Source organism: Xyrauchen texanus, chromosome 25 (genome assembly GCF_025860055.1).
Source record: "Xyrauchen texanus isolate HMW12.3.18 chromosome 25, RBS_HiC_50CHRs, whole genome shotgun sequence".
In the NCBI taxonomy this organism is placed as follows: Eukaryota; Metazoa; Chordata; class Actinopteri; order Cypriniformes; family Catostomidae; genus Xyrauchen; species Xyrauchen texanus.
The window spans coordinates 22,280,703-22,303,625 of NC_068300.1; the positions used below are offsets into that span (position 1 = coordinate 22,280,703).

General features: G+C 41.1%; 1 protein-coding gene across 4 annotated transcripts in view; it reads right to left on the bottom strand.

Annotated features, from left to right (window-relative positions):
• samd11 (sterile alpha motif domain containing 11) overlaps positions 1-22,923 on the bottom strand; it is a 138,428-nt gene that overhangs the window by 47,376 nt on the left and 68,129 nt on the right. For all 4 annotated transcript variants that reach the window (XM_052092168.1, XM_052092166.1, XM_052092165.1 and 1 more), the window contains exon 4: positions 14,783-14,892. In XM_052092168.1, the coding sequence (XP_051948128.1) occupies positions 14,783-14,892 (110 nt within the window). The remainder of the gene's footprint in view (positions 1-14,782; positions 14,893-22,923) is intronic.

Below are 22,923 nucleotides of genomic sequence, written 5' to 3' on the forward strand. Positions count from 1 at the left end.
ACTCCTGCTGCCATCTACTATTTGACCCATAGTTGGGAGGCAAAGAGGGGTACTGTCACTTGCCCAAGGTGAGCCCCTATGACTCGTGGTAGGGCGGGGTCGTCTTACTCTCCCGTACAGGTCCTTTAGACCTGCCCACTGCCCATACAAAGTACTATTGCATAGTAATTCATAGTAACTATTTCATAAAATGTATTAAGCATTCCTTACATAATTTCATAGCTACAGTATACTGACTACTGACACCAAGTAAGTTATTGTCCAGACCTTTACTGGGAAGGAAATGTAGAGACTGGACCTCTTGGAACTTTAATTGAATACCCTTGTCATACATAATGTAAACTCAATCTAAATACTTGTAAATATTACAAATTATGCATACAATAAACAAAAACAAGAATTTAACAAAATGTGTAATAAAAGTGTAAACATGCCTATATTTAAAGGGGCAATAATACATTATGACACATTTTAACTTAATCAAACACTTTAAATATAAAGACTACTACAGCATGTACATATGGGGTTGGTAAAACTTGGCAAAAAGTTCAGGCAGTTCTGGCTCACGCTGCTATATCTTTTCTAACTCATCTGAATGATGAGGTGCATTCCATTCAGGAGTGATCATCCCTACACCCTATTTCCTGTAAAGACTTTACCCTGCACAAAAATAGTGGTCATTTTATTGTAAATTCTGTTATCAATGACCCTACAGCTTGGCTACTTTTATTATTCTCCCATCGAAAAGCCCTGTGAAGGCATCATGTAATCCAAAATCCCATAGAATAGATTATATTAACAGAGCATTTCAATGATCTAAGAGTCTGTTTTGTAATGTTCATGATTTCAAACTTCAGCTATCAAAACCTACACACAAGCCCTTTAATCTGCTTTAAGATGCTCTCTTCTTTCTCTTACTGCAAGACTTTTCACACAAACATAAAGCTTAACCTTATAAAGCCTATATAAAATAATAGTCTGAAAATTATAAATAATTTTTTTTTAAAGAAAAATTCTCAAAAATGTAAAAAAATAAAATAAAATTAGATACATGAAGACAAAGGATCCTATAAGCAGGCTGGTGGCCCTCATAGTCACAGTGCCCACAGCTGACAGCTGTGGAGGCCACATATTCAAGCATTATATAAACATTTGTTTTCAAAGTTAATGGGCTGCCAGACCTTGCAGCCCTGGTAGTCAAGGGCCCCTGGGCACTGGCCCCGCTGGCCCAGTCTGTAATACACCTATGCGCGTAGCATGTATACTGCCTATTATTTAAAAAAAGGAATAAAATATGCAACGATTAACTTTTCAAGCAGTTGTATGCTACATAGTTGTATGTCTCATGTCCTCACTACATTGCAGGTTTAATTTAGTGAGTGCAATCCGGTAATGTAATTTTTCACATTTGTAATCCAATTTTGCATCTTAATGTCTGAAATCTTGGCAGTCCGATCAAATAATGCATCAAGAAGGCAATTAAAAACTGCTGTTGATATTGCTTTCAGGTCATTTGCCACATAGGAAATGAAAGGTCAAATTAAGTGCATTGTGTTGTGAGATACAGTATTTCTTAAATTAAGCTCTGTTGTATACTGCACAACTGGGTATATATCTACGTAGGTAATATCTTGGTATTCCAAGCACACAGAAAATGCACATACTGTGCACAGAATGCATACTGCATACTAATAGAAGTGTTGGGGTAATTTAATTAAAAATAATAAACCATTACAAATGAATAATTATTTCTCTAAAATTGTTATCAGATTACTTCTATACTATTACTAACTATAATTCATTGAAAATTAATCACATTACTAATGACTTAATTACTTTCTAAAAAAATCAGCTAAAATATTTCTAAATAATGTCTATATTTCTTTCTTGTTCATTTTTACACACAAGAATAAATTCAGCACCTCACATTTCTCCTTCAATGACTTGTTACGGGGCCATAATTCATGTATTCTATATAAATAATATTTTATAAATAAGCATAATCCTACAATATACTTTTTATTTTTTTCCCCAATTTGGAATGGCCAATTCTCACTACTTAGTAGGTCCTCGTGGTGGCGAGGTTATTCACCTCAATCCGGGTGGTGGAGGACAAGTCTCAGTTGCCTCCGCTTCTGAGACAGTCAATTCATGCATTTTATCATGTGGCTCGTCGTGCATGACACAGCGGAGACTCCCAGCATGTGGAAGCTCATGCTCCTCTCCGCAATCCACGCACAACTTACCACGCACCCCATTGAGAGCGAGAACCACTAATCACGACCACAAGGAGGTTACCCCTTGTGACTCTACCCTCCATAGCAACCGGGCCAATTTGGTTGCTTAGGAGACCTGGCTGGAGTCAATCGGCACACCCTGAATTCAAACTCGTGACTCCAGGGGCTGAGCTACCCAGGCCCCCCAACCCTACAATATACTTCAAATTAATTAGTCACTGTAATCTGACTACAAGAATTTAACATGTAATACATTACACAACTATTTTTTACTTCAAAACTAATTCAATTACAGTAACTAATTATTTTGTAATTGGATTAAACCCAACACTGACTAATAGTATGTTAGTATGCTATTCTAACATACTGTAGCTTTTCTGTTTCACGTATTCGGTAGGCCATATTCAGTGTATACTGCACCGTATTCAGGCACTAAGCATTAGGTTGGTATTAAATCTGAACATAGAATTTCTCTTTTATACAACATTTTAAAGGGTAATTTGACCAAAAATACACTACACACACTTAAATTACTTCTCACTCTGAAACTTAGTGATCATTGAATAAATTCCAAAAAGATATTCAAAGAGTGTTTAAAAATCTTCAGCAGTAGCGAGAATGCTGCACACTTTCTGTCTCTCTCAGCACGCTCAAGGGAGAGACAGGGGTTCAGAAGTGCCTGTCTGCCTCAGGGTCAGAGATTTTAAGGCGGAAAGCCTTTAATACCAATTAAATGTTGCCTCTTAAAGTTGCGCAGCTCACATTTAACACCAAACAGGGAGGCTTGGAGCTGCCTCGTGCCTCAAATGTGTTCCCAGCGCCTGTCGCCAGCACTGCCGCTAATTCCTTCAAACTTCAGCTCTTATCAAACACTGAGAGGTGCCTAGCCAGACTAGAGTGATGACAAAAATTTCATATAGGGATACAGGAATAGATGGATAAAAAATAGCAAAAAAAACTAAATGAGCAAAGGAGGAGGCTCTTGGTTTTCTCCTCCTTTGCTCCCTCCATTTCTCTCTGGCTCCTGACAGGTTGGACAGGCCACACTCCATAATTCCCTTTTCTTATTCCCTTAATCTGTCATCTTTATCAGCCAGGGGAAGTGGCAGGCGGTGCGGCGGAGCTCCAACCTCCAATCAATCTCCACATTACAACTGACAGAATGGTGCTAATAACTTATTGATCCCCCTGTTTGCGGGACTCGGCCAGAACTGAAAGGCTGGCATTGATTGGCTATGGGGGGAGGGGGAAAACAGTGTGGTGCTTCCGCCAGCCCAGGGGATTCAGCACCGCCCCCCTTTGCTGCCGCTCTCCCACTGAGAGCCTTATTTAGGGGAGGGAGAGAGAGAGAGAGAGAGACAGGAAAATGAGGCAAAAGAGAGAAAAAGAGATCAAAATCATGGGAAAGAGAACAAAAAACAACAAAACAAGACAGAGAGAGCGCAATTTAAGGGAAAAATAAAGACCACGGAAAAGGTGACAATTGGATGAGTAAATTGCAGAACAGACTACATATGAAAAACAGATAGAAAGCAAAAATATATATTAATGGTAAAGCACAGGGTAGATTTATGGAAGACTAAACAAAAATAACTTAAAATTATTTTTTTTTTCAATGGAAGCTACACTGGTGTAGGACTGGGTGGTATAATCATATATACCATGCCAGTAGAGATTCTGCTATATCATTTAGGCCATGATACATTATATCCGACACCAAGCAGAAAACTGTAATCTGCCCTGTATTGCAGATGGCCACTTACAGTGTAGACAGCTTTGTTGATTATAATGGAAACGATTTAGTTTTAATGCACTGCGCCACGGCAAACATATCTGGTGTATACATAGCGTAACTGCGTAGTTTGTAGGTTGTCAAGAATCATGGCTTAACACATTCACATAGAATTCAAATGATAGTAACATCATATTGGATATGTGTGTATATTGATATCTGCCAACAGCTTTAAATGCACATCAGAATTGTTAACTACCCATTATACAATGTTGGTTTTACTATATCAAATATTTAGTTTTTAACCTAAAGCCGAAGTATGTAATTTCTGCGCCACTGAACAGAATAAATAAAAAATAAAAAATAATTCAAAACAGCTTTCCAATTACACCCCTCGTTTGCAGTTGTTAAATGTTGTAGGGGTGGGTCTAAGCGGGTCGCTCAAAACAAACACAGGAATTTTCAGAGTGACCTAGATACAGTGTTAACAGTTTTTGAGAAGTGTTGAAGTTGTCTTAGAATAGGAAAGAACAAAACATTTTAACAGTGAAAAGGTTACATACTTCAGCTTTAAGTCTTACATTGTGTGAAAATTATACCAGGTTTATCATTCAATTGTTATATATTTTTTTAAGATTTGTTATTATCTTATCTTTTAGTTTGTGTCCAACAAATTCTAAATTAAAATAGAAAATAATGAGGTGAAAAGAAGTACTTTTCAATCCATATTAGACATTATGGCGTATATGGTTATGTAGTATATAAAAAATATTACGGTTGGATTTACAGCAAAAATAATTATATTTTGATACATACATATAAAATGACTCATATTGTGACATAATATTTTGGTTATAATGCTTACCAGTATACAAATTCAGGGATACTACCCCCTGTCTCTGGTCCATACACAGACACATGTAGATTCTCCTGTCTGCCTTTAGTAGAGCAAGAGAGCGGCAGAGAGAGAAGAAAAAAAAAGCAAAAACACCTTATATGCCTATTAAGAGTCTCTGGTCTGACCGCAAAGCCAAGTTTAGGAGTCTACACAGGGAGCCAGACGAACTGCCGGCGCCCTGCCCTCCCCCCATCCATTGCTGGGGCCAGCAGGCTGGCAGTCCAGCCGGACGGACAAGGGAGGGAGGAAGTGAGGGGGTGTGTTTGGGGGGAGCCGTCTCTCCTCTGTCGCAGACTGGCTGTGGCTGACGCCTGGGTCAGCACTCATGTCTGTCCCTCAGATTTAATTAACAGGCCTCTCCGGCACAAATCAACTCCAGCGCGGTGGCCAGCTTCCTCTTTCTCCGTCTGTCTCGTGACTCCATGCTGCAGTCCACCCTCCCTTGATACCATACGACACTCTGCTTGTTCATTTGTTCTGAACTTTCCCACCCTTTCTTCTCTTTCTCTCTCGCTCAACCACATACCAAAGAAGAAGTCAGACTTGAAAGAAAGTAAAAGAGACTGTGTGATGGAACAAAAAAAAGCTGTTGATAGTCTCGCAGCTGAACATAGAAAAATGAACACTGAGGTCTATGATTCAAGCTTTTATAAGGTCAACATTTAACATATTGGTAGGTCCAGCATCCTGTATTTTGCAATTTAGCAGTCAATTAAGCAAACAGCATGACTTCAGTACAACAGTACAGCACAATTGCAAGTATAATATTTATTTTATTCAACAATTTATTTAACTTCAACTTTAGACACAATATGGCTAGTTAATTTGTCTAGTTTTGCTCAAGTATTGCAGCTACGTAAATCCAATACCACACTATGATCACTAAAAAAAGTCTTCTTATACAACTGAGCGTGTACTTACAAACAAACTACTATCTTAATTAAGTTACTAACTATAGAAATAACCCATCATATTGTGACTTTACAAAAGCACAAAGAAACCAAGGCACTTCAATCTGGGCCTGTTTTACCCCTGTTCGACCCCTAACCTGGCCCAGGGACGAAGGTTCTCTAATTTCACTGTCAGACAGAATTAGACATGCGGGGCGATAGGATTGGACTTGTTTATAGACACCAGTCTAGCTGCTTACAGCACCTCTTAAACCTCTTTTAACTGCTCAAACAGACAGATTTTTGTTGTCAGCCATGGTGCAGGTGGCTTCTGCTCTTATTCCTTTGTGTCCTTCTCAATTAAGATTATGATTAAATGAGCATCTTCAATTTAGATTAGGAGAGATTACACTAGTCTTGTTTTTAAATCAGAATTTAGATCTCTAGTCCAGTCTAAGGATCCAGACAAATAGAGGTCATCTGATCCATCTTTGGGCCAATTAGATCAGAGACATGTAGATGAGTGGAACACTGGCTTAAAACTTACAGTGACGGGGCCAATGCAACTGTAATAGGATTGAGAGGCATATATGCACATATGGCCATTTTACCAGAAACTAATAACAGGATTGTTATTCAACTACAACCCCAATTCCGAAAAAGTTTGGACGGTATGAAAAATGCAGGAAGACTAGCAGCTGTTCATCATCACACCATTAGCTGGGTAATTCCTAGCCAATCGCATGTAAGCCATTGCTTTATAAGTCTGCTCACAATCTATCACATTACGTTTCAGTGTGCTAACACAGCAACCTCCACCACCCCACCACCACCAGTTGAGCCCTGTCCCGCGGGGGTAGGCTCCTCGCCCCTACCTCCTATCTCCAGCAGGATATGACGGTTCCGAGTACAACTCCCTCGGACCGCCAGACGGGGCCTACGCCAAAAAGAGACATTACTTTTCTGTTCCCTTTACAAAAAGCTTCACTACGATGTTGCGCTGCTAAGCGCTACGGGGGGAACAGCTTTAGCTGTGAGCCGAGCTGAATAATGTGTGGAACACGTCAATGAACATTGACCGGAATTTATAGCCTCGGCTGATGTAATCATTAGATGCACCTGAGGCCAGGCTATAAATGGATACGTCACCAGGTGTCAGTCAGAAACTCTTTTTCAGAGCGATTCTGTTTCTGTGTGTTTCACAAACCCTGTCAAAACTTTCTTTCCTCTGTTAGAAGTTAGAATCAGTTAGGCAGTGTGCAGTGAACGTTGTTCTCTTCTGTTTAGAAAAAGAGAGAATGACTGAAAGCCGCAAATGGTGCGTGTTCCCCTCTTCTCGCTCTATAGCTGAAGAGGACACACATTAGTTTTTGCTCTGTTTGTTTGGGGGTAAGAGCACGCTGCTCTCGCGTTGCAGCAGGGCGGGTGCGAGCACTGTGATTTGCTTTAACAGGCAGAGTGCGTCGTGCTCGCCTCGCTTGCTTCCGGGAGTCAGCACTCACGAAAAAAAAATAAAAAATCGTCCGTGGGGCTCTTGCATGGATTTGGCTGAGGAGCAAGAGACGGGTTGATCCCTTTCTCTCACGCTCTCCCCAAACCCAGCTGGTCCTTCACACATGATCTCGTCGCTCCTTCGGATCATGAGGTGGATCACGATTCTCTTCCCGCCTCCGAGCTTTCCGTCCGCGATAAAAAATCTACGGAGGAATTGCTCGATGTTGTTACTCGTGCGCTTGCCAGATTGGACTGGCCACGCGAAAAAGAGACCCCCAAATGCTCCAAATGCTCCAAATTAGGGGATATATTTTATCTTCCAGTCTAAGAAAGGGAACGCCTCATGGGTCCCTTCCCTTCTTTGATAACCTCCATGAAGAGCTTTTTCAGCTCATGGAGAACCCCTAAAAAAAAAAAAAAAACTATTTTATATATATATATATATATATATATATATATATATATTTTTTTTTTTTCTTCCTATGTTCGCATACCCTCGGCGTCATTATATTCGACTATCGTGGGTGTTGAGGCACGGTGGTATTCAGTGATGCCGCGGTCAAGAGCGCTATGGGCTATCTCGCCCGGGCTCGGCATCGTCACTTAAAGCCCTCTCTCCCTCAAAGCCTTGTAGGACAACCTCCACTTTAGTGGGAAGGGCTTATCAAGCAGCAGGTTAGGCTGGTGCTGCTCTGCACACTATGCTGTTTTACAGGCGTACCAGGCTGACCCCCTGGACGACCTGAGTGTGGGTTCTGCGCTTGATGAGCAAGCCGCAGACCCGCCTCGGTCCTGACTGAAGGGAGGCTCAAAAGCAAAGCGTGGCGAGTCATGCTTCTCCCAGGGATTGGGGACAGTCTCGCCGCCCTCGCCAGCCCCCGAAGCAAGACCCAAGAGAAAACCCTGACGGTCTTGCACTTAGATTAGGGGGTAGCTCCCCTCGGGACGGGGCGCGTGCTTCACTTCACCCCTCCCGGTACCCCCTCAAAGCCCCTCCATTCCCGCCACCTCTTGGTGTTTCGGGTTGCAGAGGCTTCCTTCAAAATTGGGTGTTTTCGCTGTTCCTGCATTTTATTCAGGACACAAAACACCCACAACCCCTCAACAGGAAGTGTTAAAATATAATACCCATCTCAGAGATCCTGGCAGCGTGGAAACTCCTGCGGATATATTCTTTTCTGTGGGTCTTATAAGGGCGTCAGGATTTAATTCACTCGCCGCTTTTCCGTGTTTCAACGGCGTGTTCTCACTACCGTAAACCGGATTTCTTTTTTTGTAAAAACAAAAGATTCAATCTCCTGGTTAAAGGGGCCATGGTATGTGTTCCCCTTCCAGAGAGAGAGTTAGGTTATTACACTAAATACTTCCCGTTACCCATGGAGGGTGAGGGGTGGCGTCTGGCTTAGATCTTAAAGCTTGAACTACCCGTGGGTGTTCAAGTCCAAGATGATGCCTGTCAAGACGGTCCTGTCTCAAGCCCTACAACTCGTTTGGCTGGTCACCATCGATCTTATGACGAACTTCTATACTTCATTTAGAAGTTCTGCCACAACATGGAAAGTTCCTGAGGTTCACTTCCGGGGGCGAAGCCTTCCAGGGTCAGGTTCTTTCACCCAGCCTAGCCCTTTTTACCCGCACATTCACAATGCATGATGTAGCGCTGGCTCCTTGCGACTCAGGGGCATCTGCATTCTGAATTATGTAGACGACTGGCTGATCCTAGCGCAGTTCCAGGAACTGACAGTTCAGCACAGGGACATCGTCTTAGCTCATCTGTTTCTCTGGGGTTGAGGCTCAACGCCAAGAAAAGCGTCCTTTCTCCCACTCAGAACACTGTCAATCGGGGCATCGTATGGAGTTCAATCACAATGCGGGCACAACTGTCTCCCGCTATATTGAGTCCATTCAGATCACCCTGAGCAAAGTCAGGCTAGGTCAAGGTTGCACTGTTATCAGTATCAACGATTTCCAGGTCTCAGGGCGAACGCGTCCACTGTGATCCCTCTGAACCTTCTGCTCATGAGACCGTTTTTGTTGTGGCCAAAAGCCAGGGGATTTCTTCCAAGGGCCAAAACCCCTAGGCTAAATAGGGTTCAGCGCCTCAGGCTTCGTTCCCTTTCTATGTGGTTCAGACCCGGTTTTCTGCCTTGGGTCCCACTCTAGGTGCGTCTTGTTGTCGCAGACTGCTAACGACAGACGCCTCCCTCACGGGCGGGGTAGCGGCCTTAAGTGGTCGATCCAGCTTAAGGGGATAGGAGGGTCATCAGCTCGGTTGTCACAGTCACTGTCTCAGGTTGATGGCTGTATTTCTGGCCCTGAAATACCTCCTCCTGAGGCTGCCATGTCTTGGTGCTTGGTGGACAATACAGCGGTAGCCTCTTACATAAATCATCAAGGAGACCCACGTTCTTGTCAGCTGTATTTCTGACACGTCGGATTCTCCTTAGGGCCCAGGGTAAGCTCCTGTCACTCAGGTCAGTTATATCCCTGGATGCCCGTATAACGGGAGCAGATTTACGGTCCAGACAGAAAATACCAACGGGGGAGTTAAGAACTCCACCCTAAGGTAGTAGTTGCCCAGAGTTCGCCAGCAAGGGTTTTTGCCTCTTACTGATAGCACTGCGCTGGCCGAACAGGGCTTGGTTCTCGGAGCTAATCTCTTCCCTCGACGACTCGCCTTGGGCGATTCCAAACAGGAAGGATCTTCTATCTCAGGCATAGGGCAATATTTCATCCCTGCCCCAAATTGTGGAATCTTTCATGTTTGGCCCCTAAGGGTACCAACTGAGGGACACAGGGCTTTCTCCTGAGGTTATCGAGACCTTTTTTAAATGCCGGGCTTTTTCCACTTGGAACAAGTTTGGGTGAGATCTTAGGGCAGAAGAGGACCTCTTCGCCTCTATGAATAGCGCAATGTCTCCTCTACTTCTCCCTGAAATCACCCAGCCCCCTTGGGTCTGGACGTTAAGACACATACATGACCCAGAGTGCGTCTGTATGCATTTCTTTCCCCGGTTTCTCTGCTCCCAGGAGTCTTGGCCAATGTTCACCAGCAAGGGTCTTGCCTCCTACTTATGGCTAAGCTGGCCGAACAGGATATGGTTCTCGGAGTTATTATCTCTCCTCTACGGTTCAGCCTTGGTCGATTCGAACAGGGAGGACCTTCTTTCTCAGGCTCAGGGGACATATTCATCCCCGGCCCGAATTGTGAAACCTTTCATGCTTGGCCCCTGTAGGGTACCAACTGAGGTTCGCAGGGCTTTCTCCTGAGGTTATCAAGACCATTTCAAGTGCTAGGGCTCCCTCCACTTGGAACTGATCTGGGTAGATTTTACAGGGCAGAAGAGGACCTCTTCGCCTATGTTGATAGCGCAATGTCTCCTCTACTTCTCCCTGAGTCAATAACTGATCGTGGTGGCGCATACATGGCACTAATGTGCCTGCATGCGTTTCCTTCTAATAAGTTCATATTACAGAACCAGCTAACTGCCAGTTTGCTTCAGTTTTGGAGTCTCTGTAGAAAGAACTGTCAGCGGGCACTTGCCTCACCACTGCCAGGTTCTATGTGGCCTCCACTTCGGTTTGCCACGCCTCGGTGGGCGGGTGGGCATCCTTGCCAGGACCTCTTCATAGGGTAAGACCCCCCTTTTTTAAAAACCTCTAGAGTCAGCGTTTGGTAGACTTCTGACTCTCAAGATGGTTTTTCATATGGCAATTACGTCTCTAAGGAGACTTGGGTACCTACAGGCTCTGTCTCTTTTGCCGGCCTGTTTTCAGTTGCCCCAGGTAGGACCAAAAGCATTCTTTGCACCCTCACCCTGACTACCTGCCCAAGGTGCCTTTCTCGACCCTTGGCCAGTCATTCTCTAAGCCTTCTGCTCCCTGCCGTTTGTAATGCCAGAGCAGCTAAAGACTACTCAGACTTTGTCCAGTCTGTGCCCTTCAGAATTATGTCCACCGCATTTGCTAGTGGCGCAAAGTCAGGGCAGCAGTTCTTCACTTTGAAGCCGTGACCGGGTTGTCACTTTGGGTGAGGGACCTTACTGCCCGGGCCTACGAGGCGCGCGGTCAAGCTTAGCCAGTAGGTTTTAGGGCGCACTCTACCAGAGGGCTCTCCTCCTCTAAAGCCTTGGCTAGAGGTCTCCCTCTGCAGCAAGTTTGTGGTGCGGCAGGTTGGTCCTCTCCGTGCACATTCATTAAACTTTTATAGTTTGGATGTTCTTGCCACTCTGGGACATCTCAGCCCATGCCTAAACAAGTTTGTGATGCGGCAGGCTGGTCCTCTCCGCTCACATTCATCAGTTTTTATGACAAGTTTGTGTTGCGATAGGGTTCTCTTCGCACACATTCATCAAACTTTATACAAGAATTTCACCTACTGTTGCACTTGTGTACATGGTAGTGTGACAATAAAGTGATTTGATTATGGGTTAGATGCTTTGCTACTCTGGGCTCTTATGCCCTTGAGTCGACATCTCAGCTCATGCCTGAACAAGTTTGTGATGCGGCAGGCTGGTCCTCTCCGCTCACATTCATCAGTTTTTATGACAAGTTTGTGTTGTGATAGGGTTCTCTTTGCACACATTCATCGAACTTTATGGGTTAGATGCTTTGCTACTCCGGGCTCTTATGCCCTTGAGTCGACATCTCAGCTCATGCCTGAACAAGTTTGTGATGTGGCAGGCTGGTGCTCTCCGCACACATTCATCAAAATTGAATGGTTTAGATGTTTATGCTACTCCGGGCTCTTATGCCCTTGAGTCGACATCTGAAGCTCATGTCTGAGACCTCTCGCGTTTTTGTGAGTACACTGCACAACCGTAGGGGTCCGGACAGCCCCAAGTCGCGGCGGCGTGGGTATTGCGTTCCTCGTAGCGCTTAGCAGCGCAACATCGTAGTGAAGCTTTTAGTAAAGGGAACGTCTCGGGTTACATGCGTAACCCTTGTTCCCTGAAAAAAGCGGAACGAGATGCTGCGCTGCTTTGCCGCACTGGGACGTCCCAGGACTGCTCTTAAAAAGAAGTATCTGACGACACCTGGTGACGTATCCATTTATAGCCTGGCCTCAGGTGCATCTAATGATTACATCAGCCGAGGCTATAAATTCCGGTCAATGTTCATTGACGTGTTCCACACATTATTCAGCTCGGCTCACAGCTAAAGCTGTTCCCCCCGTAGCGCTTAGCAGCGCAACATCTCGTTCCGCTTTTTTCAGGGAACAAGGGTTACACATTTAACCTGAGACGTTTTACATTCATCAAATAAATGGCATCTTAAACCTCACTCAAGCCTGCATGTCTTCCCGATAGAAATTATATTCACCCTTTGCTATATTGAAAGCACTACAACTAAACATTATATGATTTTTTACCTTGTGAATTTCATTTTTATTTTTTTTTATTTACAGTAATTCAAATCAGATGATTGCAACACGCTTCAAAAAAGTTGGGACAGTCGAGTGTTTACCAATGTGAAACATCACCATTTCTTCTAATAACACTTTTTAAGGATTTAGGCACTGAAGACCCAAGTTTGTTAAGTTTAATAAGTGGAATTGTCCCCCATTCATACAGTATTTCAGTCTTTAGCTGCACAATTGTACAGGGTCTTTGCTGCCATTTCGTGCGCTTCATAATGCACCACACATTCTCAATTGGAGATGGTCAGGACTGCTGGCAGGCCAATCTAGTACCCACACTCTTTTCTTACACAGCCATGCACTTGTAATCCGGGCAGTATGTGGCTTGAAGTTGTCCTGCTGAAAATTCCAGGATGTCTCTGGAAAAGACATGCTGGATGGCAGTATATGCTGCTCCAAAATGTTTACATATCTGTCTGCATTCATGGTGCTCTCACAGATGTGCGAGTTACCAATGCCATGGGCACTGACACACCCCTGGCCCATACAGACACTGGATTTTTGGCCTGATGCTAATAACAGCTTGGATGGTCCTTTTCCTCTTTGGCCTGGAGAACACAACTGATGTGTTTTTCAAAAACGATTTGAAATGTGTACTCTTCTGACCAAAAAAACATGGTTCCACTGTTCTAATTTTCTTCTACAATGACACCGATCCCAGAGAAGTCGGCAGCGCTTCTGTACAGTGTTGAGGTATGGCTTCTGCACTGCGGTGATGACTAAAAAAGATTTACTAAAGTAACCCCAAGCCCATGTTCATGACATCCATTACAGATGAATGCCATCTTTTATGACAGTGACGTCTGAGGGATCAGAGATCACGTGCGTTCAGAAATGTACTGAGATTTGACCAGATTCCTTGAATCTTTTAACTATATTGTGCACTTTTGAGGGTGAAATACCCAAAATCCTTCCAATTTGTTTTTGGGGAAAATTGTTCTCAAATTGCTGGATTATTTGCTGAAGCATCTGTTGGCAAATTGACAAGTCTCGATATAGCCTTGCTCTTGAAAGACTAGGCTGTTTTTGGAGGTCCTTATATGCTATGACACGATTGTCCTGTTTAACATCTCCTGTTTCACATTGCCTTGTTATTTTAAGTAGTAAACTAAGTAAATAAAGCACCTGTCTCAACTTTTTTTGAGCGTGTTGCAATCATCTGATTTGAAATTAATGGACATTAAAAAAACATATAATATATAAATATTAATATACATTATAAAATAACAAATTATAATTTAAAGGGCAATGACAACAGCGCACCTGAGTGCTTTAGGGTATCAATAAGATTAGTATATAGTATTCCGTCCAGTAGTCTGTCTGTTTAGTCCGGGATTAATGACAAATAAGACAATTTACAGTTTTTTTAATGGTGGTTTAAGTTGTATGTTAAGAGACGAGAAGAAAAGAGCATTAAGTAATGGAATTAAGATGGCCACAATGGGACTAGTAATGAGCTTACCATCCTCAATCATGCAAATTACACCCAATTAAAATACCAGCACGCAGTCAGTTTAATTGTTCAACATCAATCAAAGGATAAAGACAGAAAAAACAGAGTACAACGGCAATAAAACAGCATAATGTAGACACAGAGAGAGGGATTATATCAACAAATTATATTGACATTATGATGTATATAAGGCAGATACTGCTAATTTTCATAATCATAAAATAATTTTTCAATGCAGTTCTACATTATATTTCTGCATGTGTCACAGGGTCTTCTTTTGTCCCTTAAAGGGATAGTTTAGTCAAATATGAAATATTTTGTCATTATTAACTCACCTTCATGTTGTTCCAAACCCATTTGACTTACTGTCTTTCGTGGAACACAAAAGGAGATGCTAGTCATAATGTTAGCCTCAGTCACCATTCACTTTCTTTGTATGGGAAAGAGCAGTATCAACATTCTTCAAGATGACATGAGAGTGAGTATTTGCAACAGAATCACATTTTTTGGGTGAACTATACCTTTAACTCTCCATTAACTGTTTTCACTCATAAGGACCATAAACAAATGGACTACGATACACCAAAACATGCATTTGTGATCATGTTTTGAATAAACGTGTACCTGTCTTAGGAGTGCTGTCTCTAGGTGTGTCTTACCTGAGTGGGTGGAGGCGAGGCTGAGGTCGGAGCAGGGCTGGCCCTCGGGCATGCCGTGCTGTCGGGTGTGGTGCAAATTGGAGATGATCGTTGAGAGGTCACTGTCCCGACTTAAAAAAAAAAAACAGAAGAGCGAGAAGAGAGAAAGAGAGAGGGGTAGGGTTAGTATTTCGAAAGATTTCTTATCTCAGATTAATAACACAAAGCAACAGTTCACTTATATAATCATTATATATTGGTTGATATTGGATATTTAATTGTGGACTGTTTTTAGATTTCTTTTACTTTTGCTGTCATCTAGCACTAACTTAAAAAGATAGTGATAGTTTACAACAGAGATATAACCCTTTAAGACCACTAGTTCTTGAAGAAGGCTCTCCCTTTAACAGCACTGTCCCTTTAAGAGCGCAATTCAAAATGAGTTAATGCGCACATGTAACAAGGCAGAGCTGTTATGTTCATGCATAAAAATGACATCAATCCTTGCAAAAAGTTTACAAAACTTTTACTATTGTTACTTTGAAATGTGGTGGGATAACCTCCATTTGAAGCTACTGATTTTAATATTGTTTAGATAAAATAAATTTGATTTTTAATATTATTAATTGTTATCAGCCATAACATGAAAATAATTACAGACCATACTTTCAATATCTTGCACTAGTTAAACATGAGATACAAATATATATATATATATCCAACTAATTCTCACACTAGCAATAAAGACAGAATTTATCATACTTACCAATGCAATAAAAGATGAAGGACATAAACAAAAAATGATTAAAAAACTAAACTACTTTAACAACCCAAACAGCCAATCAAACACAGCCAACCTTTTGTACTCCATCGTTATTCACATCAGGTTTCATCCCTTAAAGCTGAAACACTCTGTGCCTTTGGCTCTTTAACCCTGCTTCTATGTTCATTGTCTTTTGGATTTTAAGCGTATAATGAGCACTGACAGACTCCTGCGTCAAGCAATTTTGAGTTTCATCCATCTTCCATCTTAAGATGTTCTGATCAACAAATTCAACTCATAAGCAGTTTATGAGCTTAAAATCAGGTGATTATGGTTTTTATGATCACACAATGGCTCTGGAGATACAAGAGGCGCGGGTGGATGAGTGTAATCTCTAGTGATCTGTCATTTCACAAAGGAAACCTGATAATTGGTGAATAAAAGGGGCTGTTTACCATTCAACATGAGCATGTGACTTTGGAAATTGGAATGGATAATAAAATCTGTACCGGATATTTGTGATATTTATGGATGTATTTTACGCCCTGGTGATGAAGTAGCTTTATAATATTATGCAACCTTGTATTGTTTAACTGCAATCAGAGATCCATTCATGTCAGCTATTTTAGACAGGTGAAGAAACTGTTGACTGTTTAGAGCCGAGTTTTTTTGATGATCAAGTCCAACGCAGCTGGTTAACAAGATGATCCCTGTCCAGGATCGCCATACACTAATATTTTGAAAGTAACAGGATACTTGTAACTGTTACATAATCAGGAAACAAAAATGGAAACAGTATTCTGTTACAGTTACATTAAAGCAAGACATAATCAGATTTCTGAAACTTTTTTTTTTTTATGTATCCTTCTATTACTAGAAGGATAAATGTTTTTTAGACGTACTCCACTTTTTTTATTCATGGCAGTTCTCCATCTGCCCCATTTACTACATTTACGAGAATAAAAATCTATGATCAGAAAACATTTCATTTAATTGGAATCTGGCAAACTCCCAGATAATTAAAATGATGAATGAGACTAAAATAATCAATAAAAGAATCATTTCCAGCTTCCAAATACATTTCTCTTAAATATACCAATCGTTGAACCGAATATGCTGAACTAAATAATATTAAAGAAAACGTTTCACATAAACACTTTCACTTACACAGCCCAAGCACTAATAGAAAAATATGTTTAAATCACTTCTGATCACTTCTGATCTTTAAACCACTGCTGATGAATGCATGATATAACTGCCAATCAGAAGAGGTTCAGTTAATCAAATCACAAAATAAAATGTGCCCCTGCACCAATATCGATTTTTTTTCTTGTCTTTATTTGCATAAGTGGCCTTGAGGTAATCCAAAAGTATTAAAAGTAGTCAGATAACATTGCTTCCATATTGTGTTTTTTTATAACATCACAGATAACATTTTTAGTAAGTAATTACAAATTTAAACTGGAACATATATTTAACCCTCCCAGCACTGGTTACCCACTTGTCTTCCTCTGTCTGCTCATCTCTTCAAGGCCAACTGAAGGATTTACAGATTAGGACCTTTTAAGGCCTTTCCCCCAGCTCCCTCCCCTTCTCATCCTTTTGTCACTCATCCACCCCTTCATTAACCCTTGTTAGTCCTACTTTGGTCATGTTGTCTCTATAGAAACAGATAGAAGAACTGTGTCATGAAGGTATTTTAATGCAATCTGATTAAAGCTCTGATCGCATTAAACGCATAATGATTTAAAATACCCGATTAGCCTTTAGCAAATATCGGATGCATATCTCTCCATGGCTGGCATTCTCTGAGATGCACTAATGTCAGGAGAGGTCTGATGGACATTTTTATGGGCGGTTGCGGGCCACAGCCCATTTTTCCCTCCGCAGTGCTGGGCCTGTGGCACTGCTGTTTGTGCCAGATGAAATGCTAGTTTTACAGTGCATAGATTACAGGCCGATTCACAGTAATGTCAGCTTGCCACACTTTGAGTTCAGCTACAAACACAGCTTATACAGGAATTTATTCTCTGTGACTAAAGCAGGCTGCAAATTCACTTGCTATTCCAAAAATCCAGAACACTGGCAAAAATTCCATTGGTCAGCTGTGTGAAACCACTATGGGACACAGGTTACTTACTTATTCATATCTAAATAAATTAAAACATCAAAAAAATAAGCAAAATAGTATATCATAGCTGTCAACATTTGGGTAACAAAATCCGGGAGACCTCTGAGTTGGGGGGTTGGGGTGGTGCTGGATGGCAGAGGCAGGCTAAATATATACAAATTGTGCCGTTGTGATTTAATGCTGAGTAACATAATTTTTCCCACCATGTCTGATATTAAAATCAGTGCGACACACTTTGCAAGGTGTGGCCATTGTCGATATGGCTTCGAGATATAAAATTAAATTCTTCCATCCAGCTTTACATGTGTATATAATTTTATTCGCTGGACCACTACCTAAGTCTTCTCCTCCCATCTACCAGCGATGCTTGATTCAACTTCCCGTGTCTACTACCTGCACAGATTTCAACAGCACAACTGGGTTGTAGGTTGCCAGGTTGAGGTCACAAATGGGTTGAAATTTGTATGATGTGTCCATTGTGTGAGTAGGATGTGTTTCAAACAAGATCTGGGAACTGGACAACCTTGGAATAATATATTGATAAGATTATTCATATAGCAAGGTTTGGGCCATACAAATAATAAAATGAAATAATAAAACGGGAGGAGGCAGGAGATGGGTGTGAAAAATGGGAGACTCCCAGGAAAAATGGGAGTGTTGACAGGAATGTAGTATATAGCAATATATAGTGTTCTTATTACATATAAATGACATATTGTAACGATGCAGGAGGAGGCAGACAAGGGGTTGGATCCAAATGCAGTGATTTATTTAACAACAGTGAAAACTATACGGGAAAAACACAAACAAAGGAAATACCCGCGATGGGGAAACAAAACGTAAACACGGAAAACATGAAAGGCAGAACCGGCAGGATGAACACGGGGAAGAGCACGAAGACAGGCGTCCACAAACATCAACGATAGACAAGGGAATGGAGAACAAACAGGGTATATATACACTGGATACAAGATGATGACAAACTACAATCAGGTGAGCACAATGACACACAGCTGGAAGTGATGAGTGCTGGGGATCATGGGAAATGTAGTTTTAACACGAAGACAGTGAAACACGGGGCGGACAACAAGGAAAACGTGACATGGAATGTGAACAGAGACGGGAGAAACAGAAAACACGGGACAGACAACAAGGGATCATAACACATATGATATCATCAAGTGTTTGCTAACAATTTTCACTGTAAAATGTTTTTTTTTCAGGTAACCTACAAAAATTTGCTTCATGTGGTACAATCTAAATTACCAGGTTTTATTCAAGTCGCAAATAAAATGTAGAATGACTAAAGGCCAAAGTATACTTCGGTTGTCCGAGTTGCGGATCTTTCCACACACAGTATGTGTGACATAAATTTCGTCACCAGCACAATCATGCGGCTTGACTGCATGCCGCTCAAATTTTCTTGACCCGTGGATGCGGTCCTCGTCTATGTGCATTGTCGTTGTATGCACGGTCCATTGACTATACTAAAAGAGTATGCACATGCACTCGTGGTCAGACAAGAATACTTTGAAAGGCAATGCAGTCATCCAGGAACGATCCAATGCGGAATGCGGAAAAAACACTAGCCTTAAGGCAACCTACACCAATGAAAGTATCCTCAGGGTAACAATTGTACGTTACTACCTTTTACAATGTTGTTAATATTTGTGCAACGTTACTGTCAATTATTAAACAAATTTTATTGAATAATAATCATTTATTAAACATGATTTACTGATAATCTAGAGCATAAGCACAGACAATTGATTGGTTCATTACAGCAAAAAGACAATCACCCACTATTTTCTACAAATACAAACCCAGGTGATTAAAAAAATAAATGAGACAAAAATAATCAATAAAAAAGCATCTCTGGCTTCTATATTTACCTTAAATATACCAAATAATTAAAATATACCAATTTAATTAAATGATAAAGGAACTGTTTAACATAAGTACACTGCTTACAGAGCTAAAGTGCTAATAGAAAACATTTAAATCACATCATTTATTAAATCATTATTATTCCGAAGGGTCTGTTCATTCATTTGGAAACTATACAAAATCCAAAACACTCATGAAACTATACAACTTTACATATAGTCCAAAGGTCCATTTAACCTTTATCTAAGAAGCAACTCTGCCATTCTCTACATGCCATCCAAGTTCCCCTTTCCATCCCATTAACAGGGCATAGTTTCAAACAACAGCTCCATCTCTGCAGCTCTCGCTCTAGCAGCTAAGCTAGGCTATTATCCATGGCAGGAAGCTCTGCAGTGAGCCCACTAAGCAAGAACATTGTTAGCGGGTTAATTCGCACACTTTTTCTGGGCTGTCCTGGTGAGGGCCGCTAATGAGGCCTTCCACGACTGGCGGCCAAGGTCATAATCTGCGTCAGGGCCGGAGCAAAGACCCGGCCGGCTGAGTCAGCGATCCCCCGCTAGGGAGCACAGTGTGGACCTGACAGCTCCGCTTAGGACATGAGCTGCAGCTTATCATACAGTGAAGACGATCAGCATAATCTCCATCTAAACTGGTCAATGCTTCTTAAGCTTCCCCACCAAGCACATAGACACGTTGCCCCAGATATGACCCACACACAGTGAGGGCACACACACTCATCTGAGCATTACAGATTAAAAAATAAATAAAAAATACATGCAATATTATAAACTGGAGCATTCTGATGCTACCCAGATAAGTAATGATTAACAGTAAGGATAACCAAACTTTAATCCCCTCATTTCAATTTGATACACTTTATGTGAATAACACCAGCAGACAACTAGGAAAAAAACTAATCATGTTATGTCTAGCATATTAATTTACAATTTATACAACAGACAGACTACTCCTGTGACTGCTTATTTTTTGTTAATGCACCAAGTTGCTACAAACAGCCTAGCATTAGGATAATTAACAATATTACCTGGCAGAAGAGTTTTAATTTAAATTAAACTTTACTAATTATGTTAAGTGAAATTAATTAATTTCAACTGATTGAACATTGATGTCTTTTCTAGAGCTGTCAGAATTAACGTGTTAACGCATTTGATTCATTAAAAATGTTTAACACCTTAATTGTTCTTAATTGTGATTAACGCATTGACCATTAATACAGCATAAACACTGGTGTTAAGGCCGAAACCTTTGTAATGTGTCCACCTGGAGTCATTACACTGATGCACATGCAACAGCAACAGAGCCCTTCGACCTAGGAGAGAATTCAAGATAAAATAGCATAATGCGGCAGTTCCAAATACAATCTATGGGCGGATCACGATAGTTGATCATTACACTCTCTCCTATGATAGAGTTGTTATCTTGAAAAAAAATCGAATAATCTCTGACAGTGCTTCCCTGTCAGTAATACAATTATAGAGAAAGGAGCTCTTAACACTATTTGATGTACAAAACAAAGATGAGACTTGTGATAGAAATCAAGTATTTTTCAGCCTTTGTAAGGCATGTTTTAATTACCACAGAAGCACACCAAATCTTAACTATCATCAAAAAGTAGAATGAGACGTTTTTATTTGCAAGCACTTTTCACGGTGAGTTCAAAGCGGTGCAAAACGCTGACGTTGCCGCTCAGACATGAATCATGAATGCAGCTTCACGATTACCATAACAAAGTTAATTTGTCTACCGGCAAATTAATATTGTGGAGTATGACAGTTTATGGGATTTAATGCCCATTGCAATGAATATGCTACCTATGTGGGGACTAGTTCTTTCAATTAGTCAACCTCACAATTAGACTTTGGGAAATGTTTACTGTTACTTTAATTGATTATATTTTAGTGCATTATCTTTACACTGCATGCACAACTATTAGGCAAGTGAGTATTCTGATCTTATACAGTAATTATATCCATGCACATTTTCCAACTCCAAACCATATAAACTTGAATGCTTATTAGATTCAATCATTTTCAGGTGATATGTAATTGTGTAATGAGGGAAGGTGTGGCAAAAGTGAATAAGACCTTATATCAAGGTGTGTATAATTATTAGGCAGCTTCATTACCTCAGGTATATTGGCCAATAACTGACACTGAAACTGAAACTGAATCTGACACTGAAAAGTCAAAAATTGTAAAATGCCTTTCAGAAGGATACAACACTCTTGAAATAGCTAACTATTGAGGCGTGACCACCGGACAATCAAACGTTTTGTTGCGAATAGTATACTGGGGTGCAAAAAGGCATGGAGAAGAAAAGGTGCAAATTTACTACAAAAGACTTGAGGAGAATTAAACCTGAAGCTACCAGGAACCCATTATCCTCCAGTGCAACCATATTCAAGAACTGCAACCTACCTGGAGTGTCCAGATTTACAAGGTGTCATGTGCTCAGAGACATGGCCAAGGTCATGAAGGCTGAAACACAACCACCACTGAATAAGATTCACAAGTCGAAGTGTCAAGATTGGGCAAAGAAAACAGAATTTTCAAAGGTTTTATGGACAGATGAAATGAGTGTGACTCTTGATGGGCCCATGGCTGGATCACTAATGGACACAGTGCACCACTTTGAGTCAGGTGCCATCAAGGTGGAGGAGGGGTACTATTATGGGCTGCTATCATTAAGGATGAGGTAGTTGGACCTTTCGAGTTGTAGATGGACTGAATCTCAACTCCCAAATAATGACTTGGCCCCTTCCTCAGCTGACTTAAATCCTACTGAGAACTTATGGGCCCTTCTCAAACGTGAGATTTACAGTGAGGGAAGACAATATACCTCTTTGAACAGCATTTGGGAGGCTGTAGTTGCTGCTTCAGCGAAAGTTGATCGTGAACAGATCAAGAAACTGACAGACTCCATGGATGGAAGGCTCATAGCAGTTATTGAAAAGAACTGTGGCTAAATTGGTCACTGAATATTTTTGAAAGGCCAAAAAAGTTATTTAATTGTCATTTTGTGTTACTTATTTGTTGCATTTACTCTAAAAATTTAGAATAAACAATTGAGTTCGGAGGTATTATTTTTTTATTTAGTTGCCTAATAATTGTGCACACTAACAGTTGCCTAATAATTGTGCACACTTATATATCCCCCTGAGAAAGACAAAACTGTCTTTTCCTTTGTTAATCTTTCAGGTTCCCCTTCTGTCACTCACTCAAAGTTATGTCGAATGAAGTGACACAAGCGGTCTTCCTTGGGAGCCTCGAGTACCTCTGAACTTGAGAAAAGACCAATGAGAAATTGGCAGACAGAATTTGCATGGCCCGTCCCCGGACATACGGGAATAAAGGGAAGCGG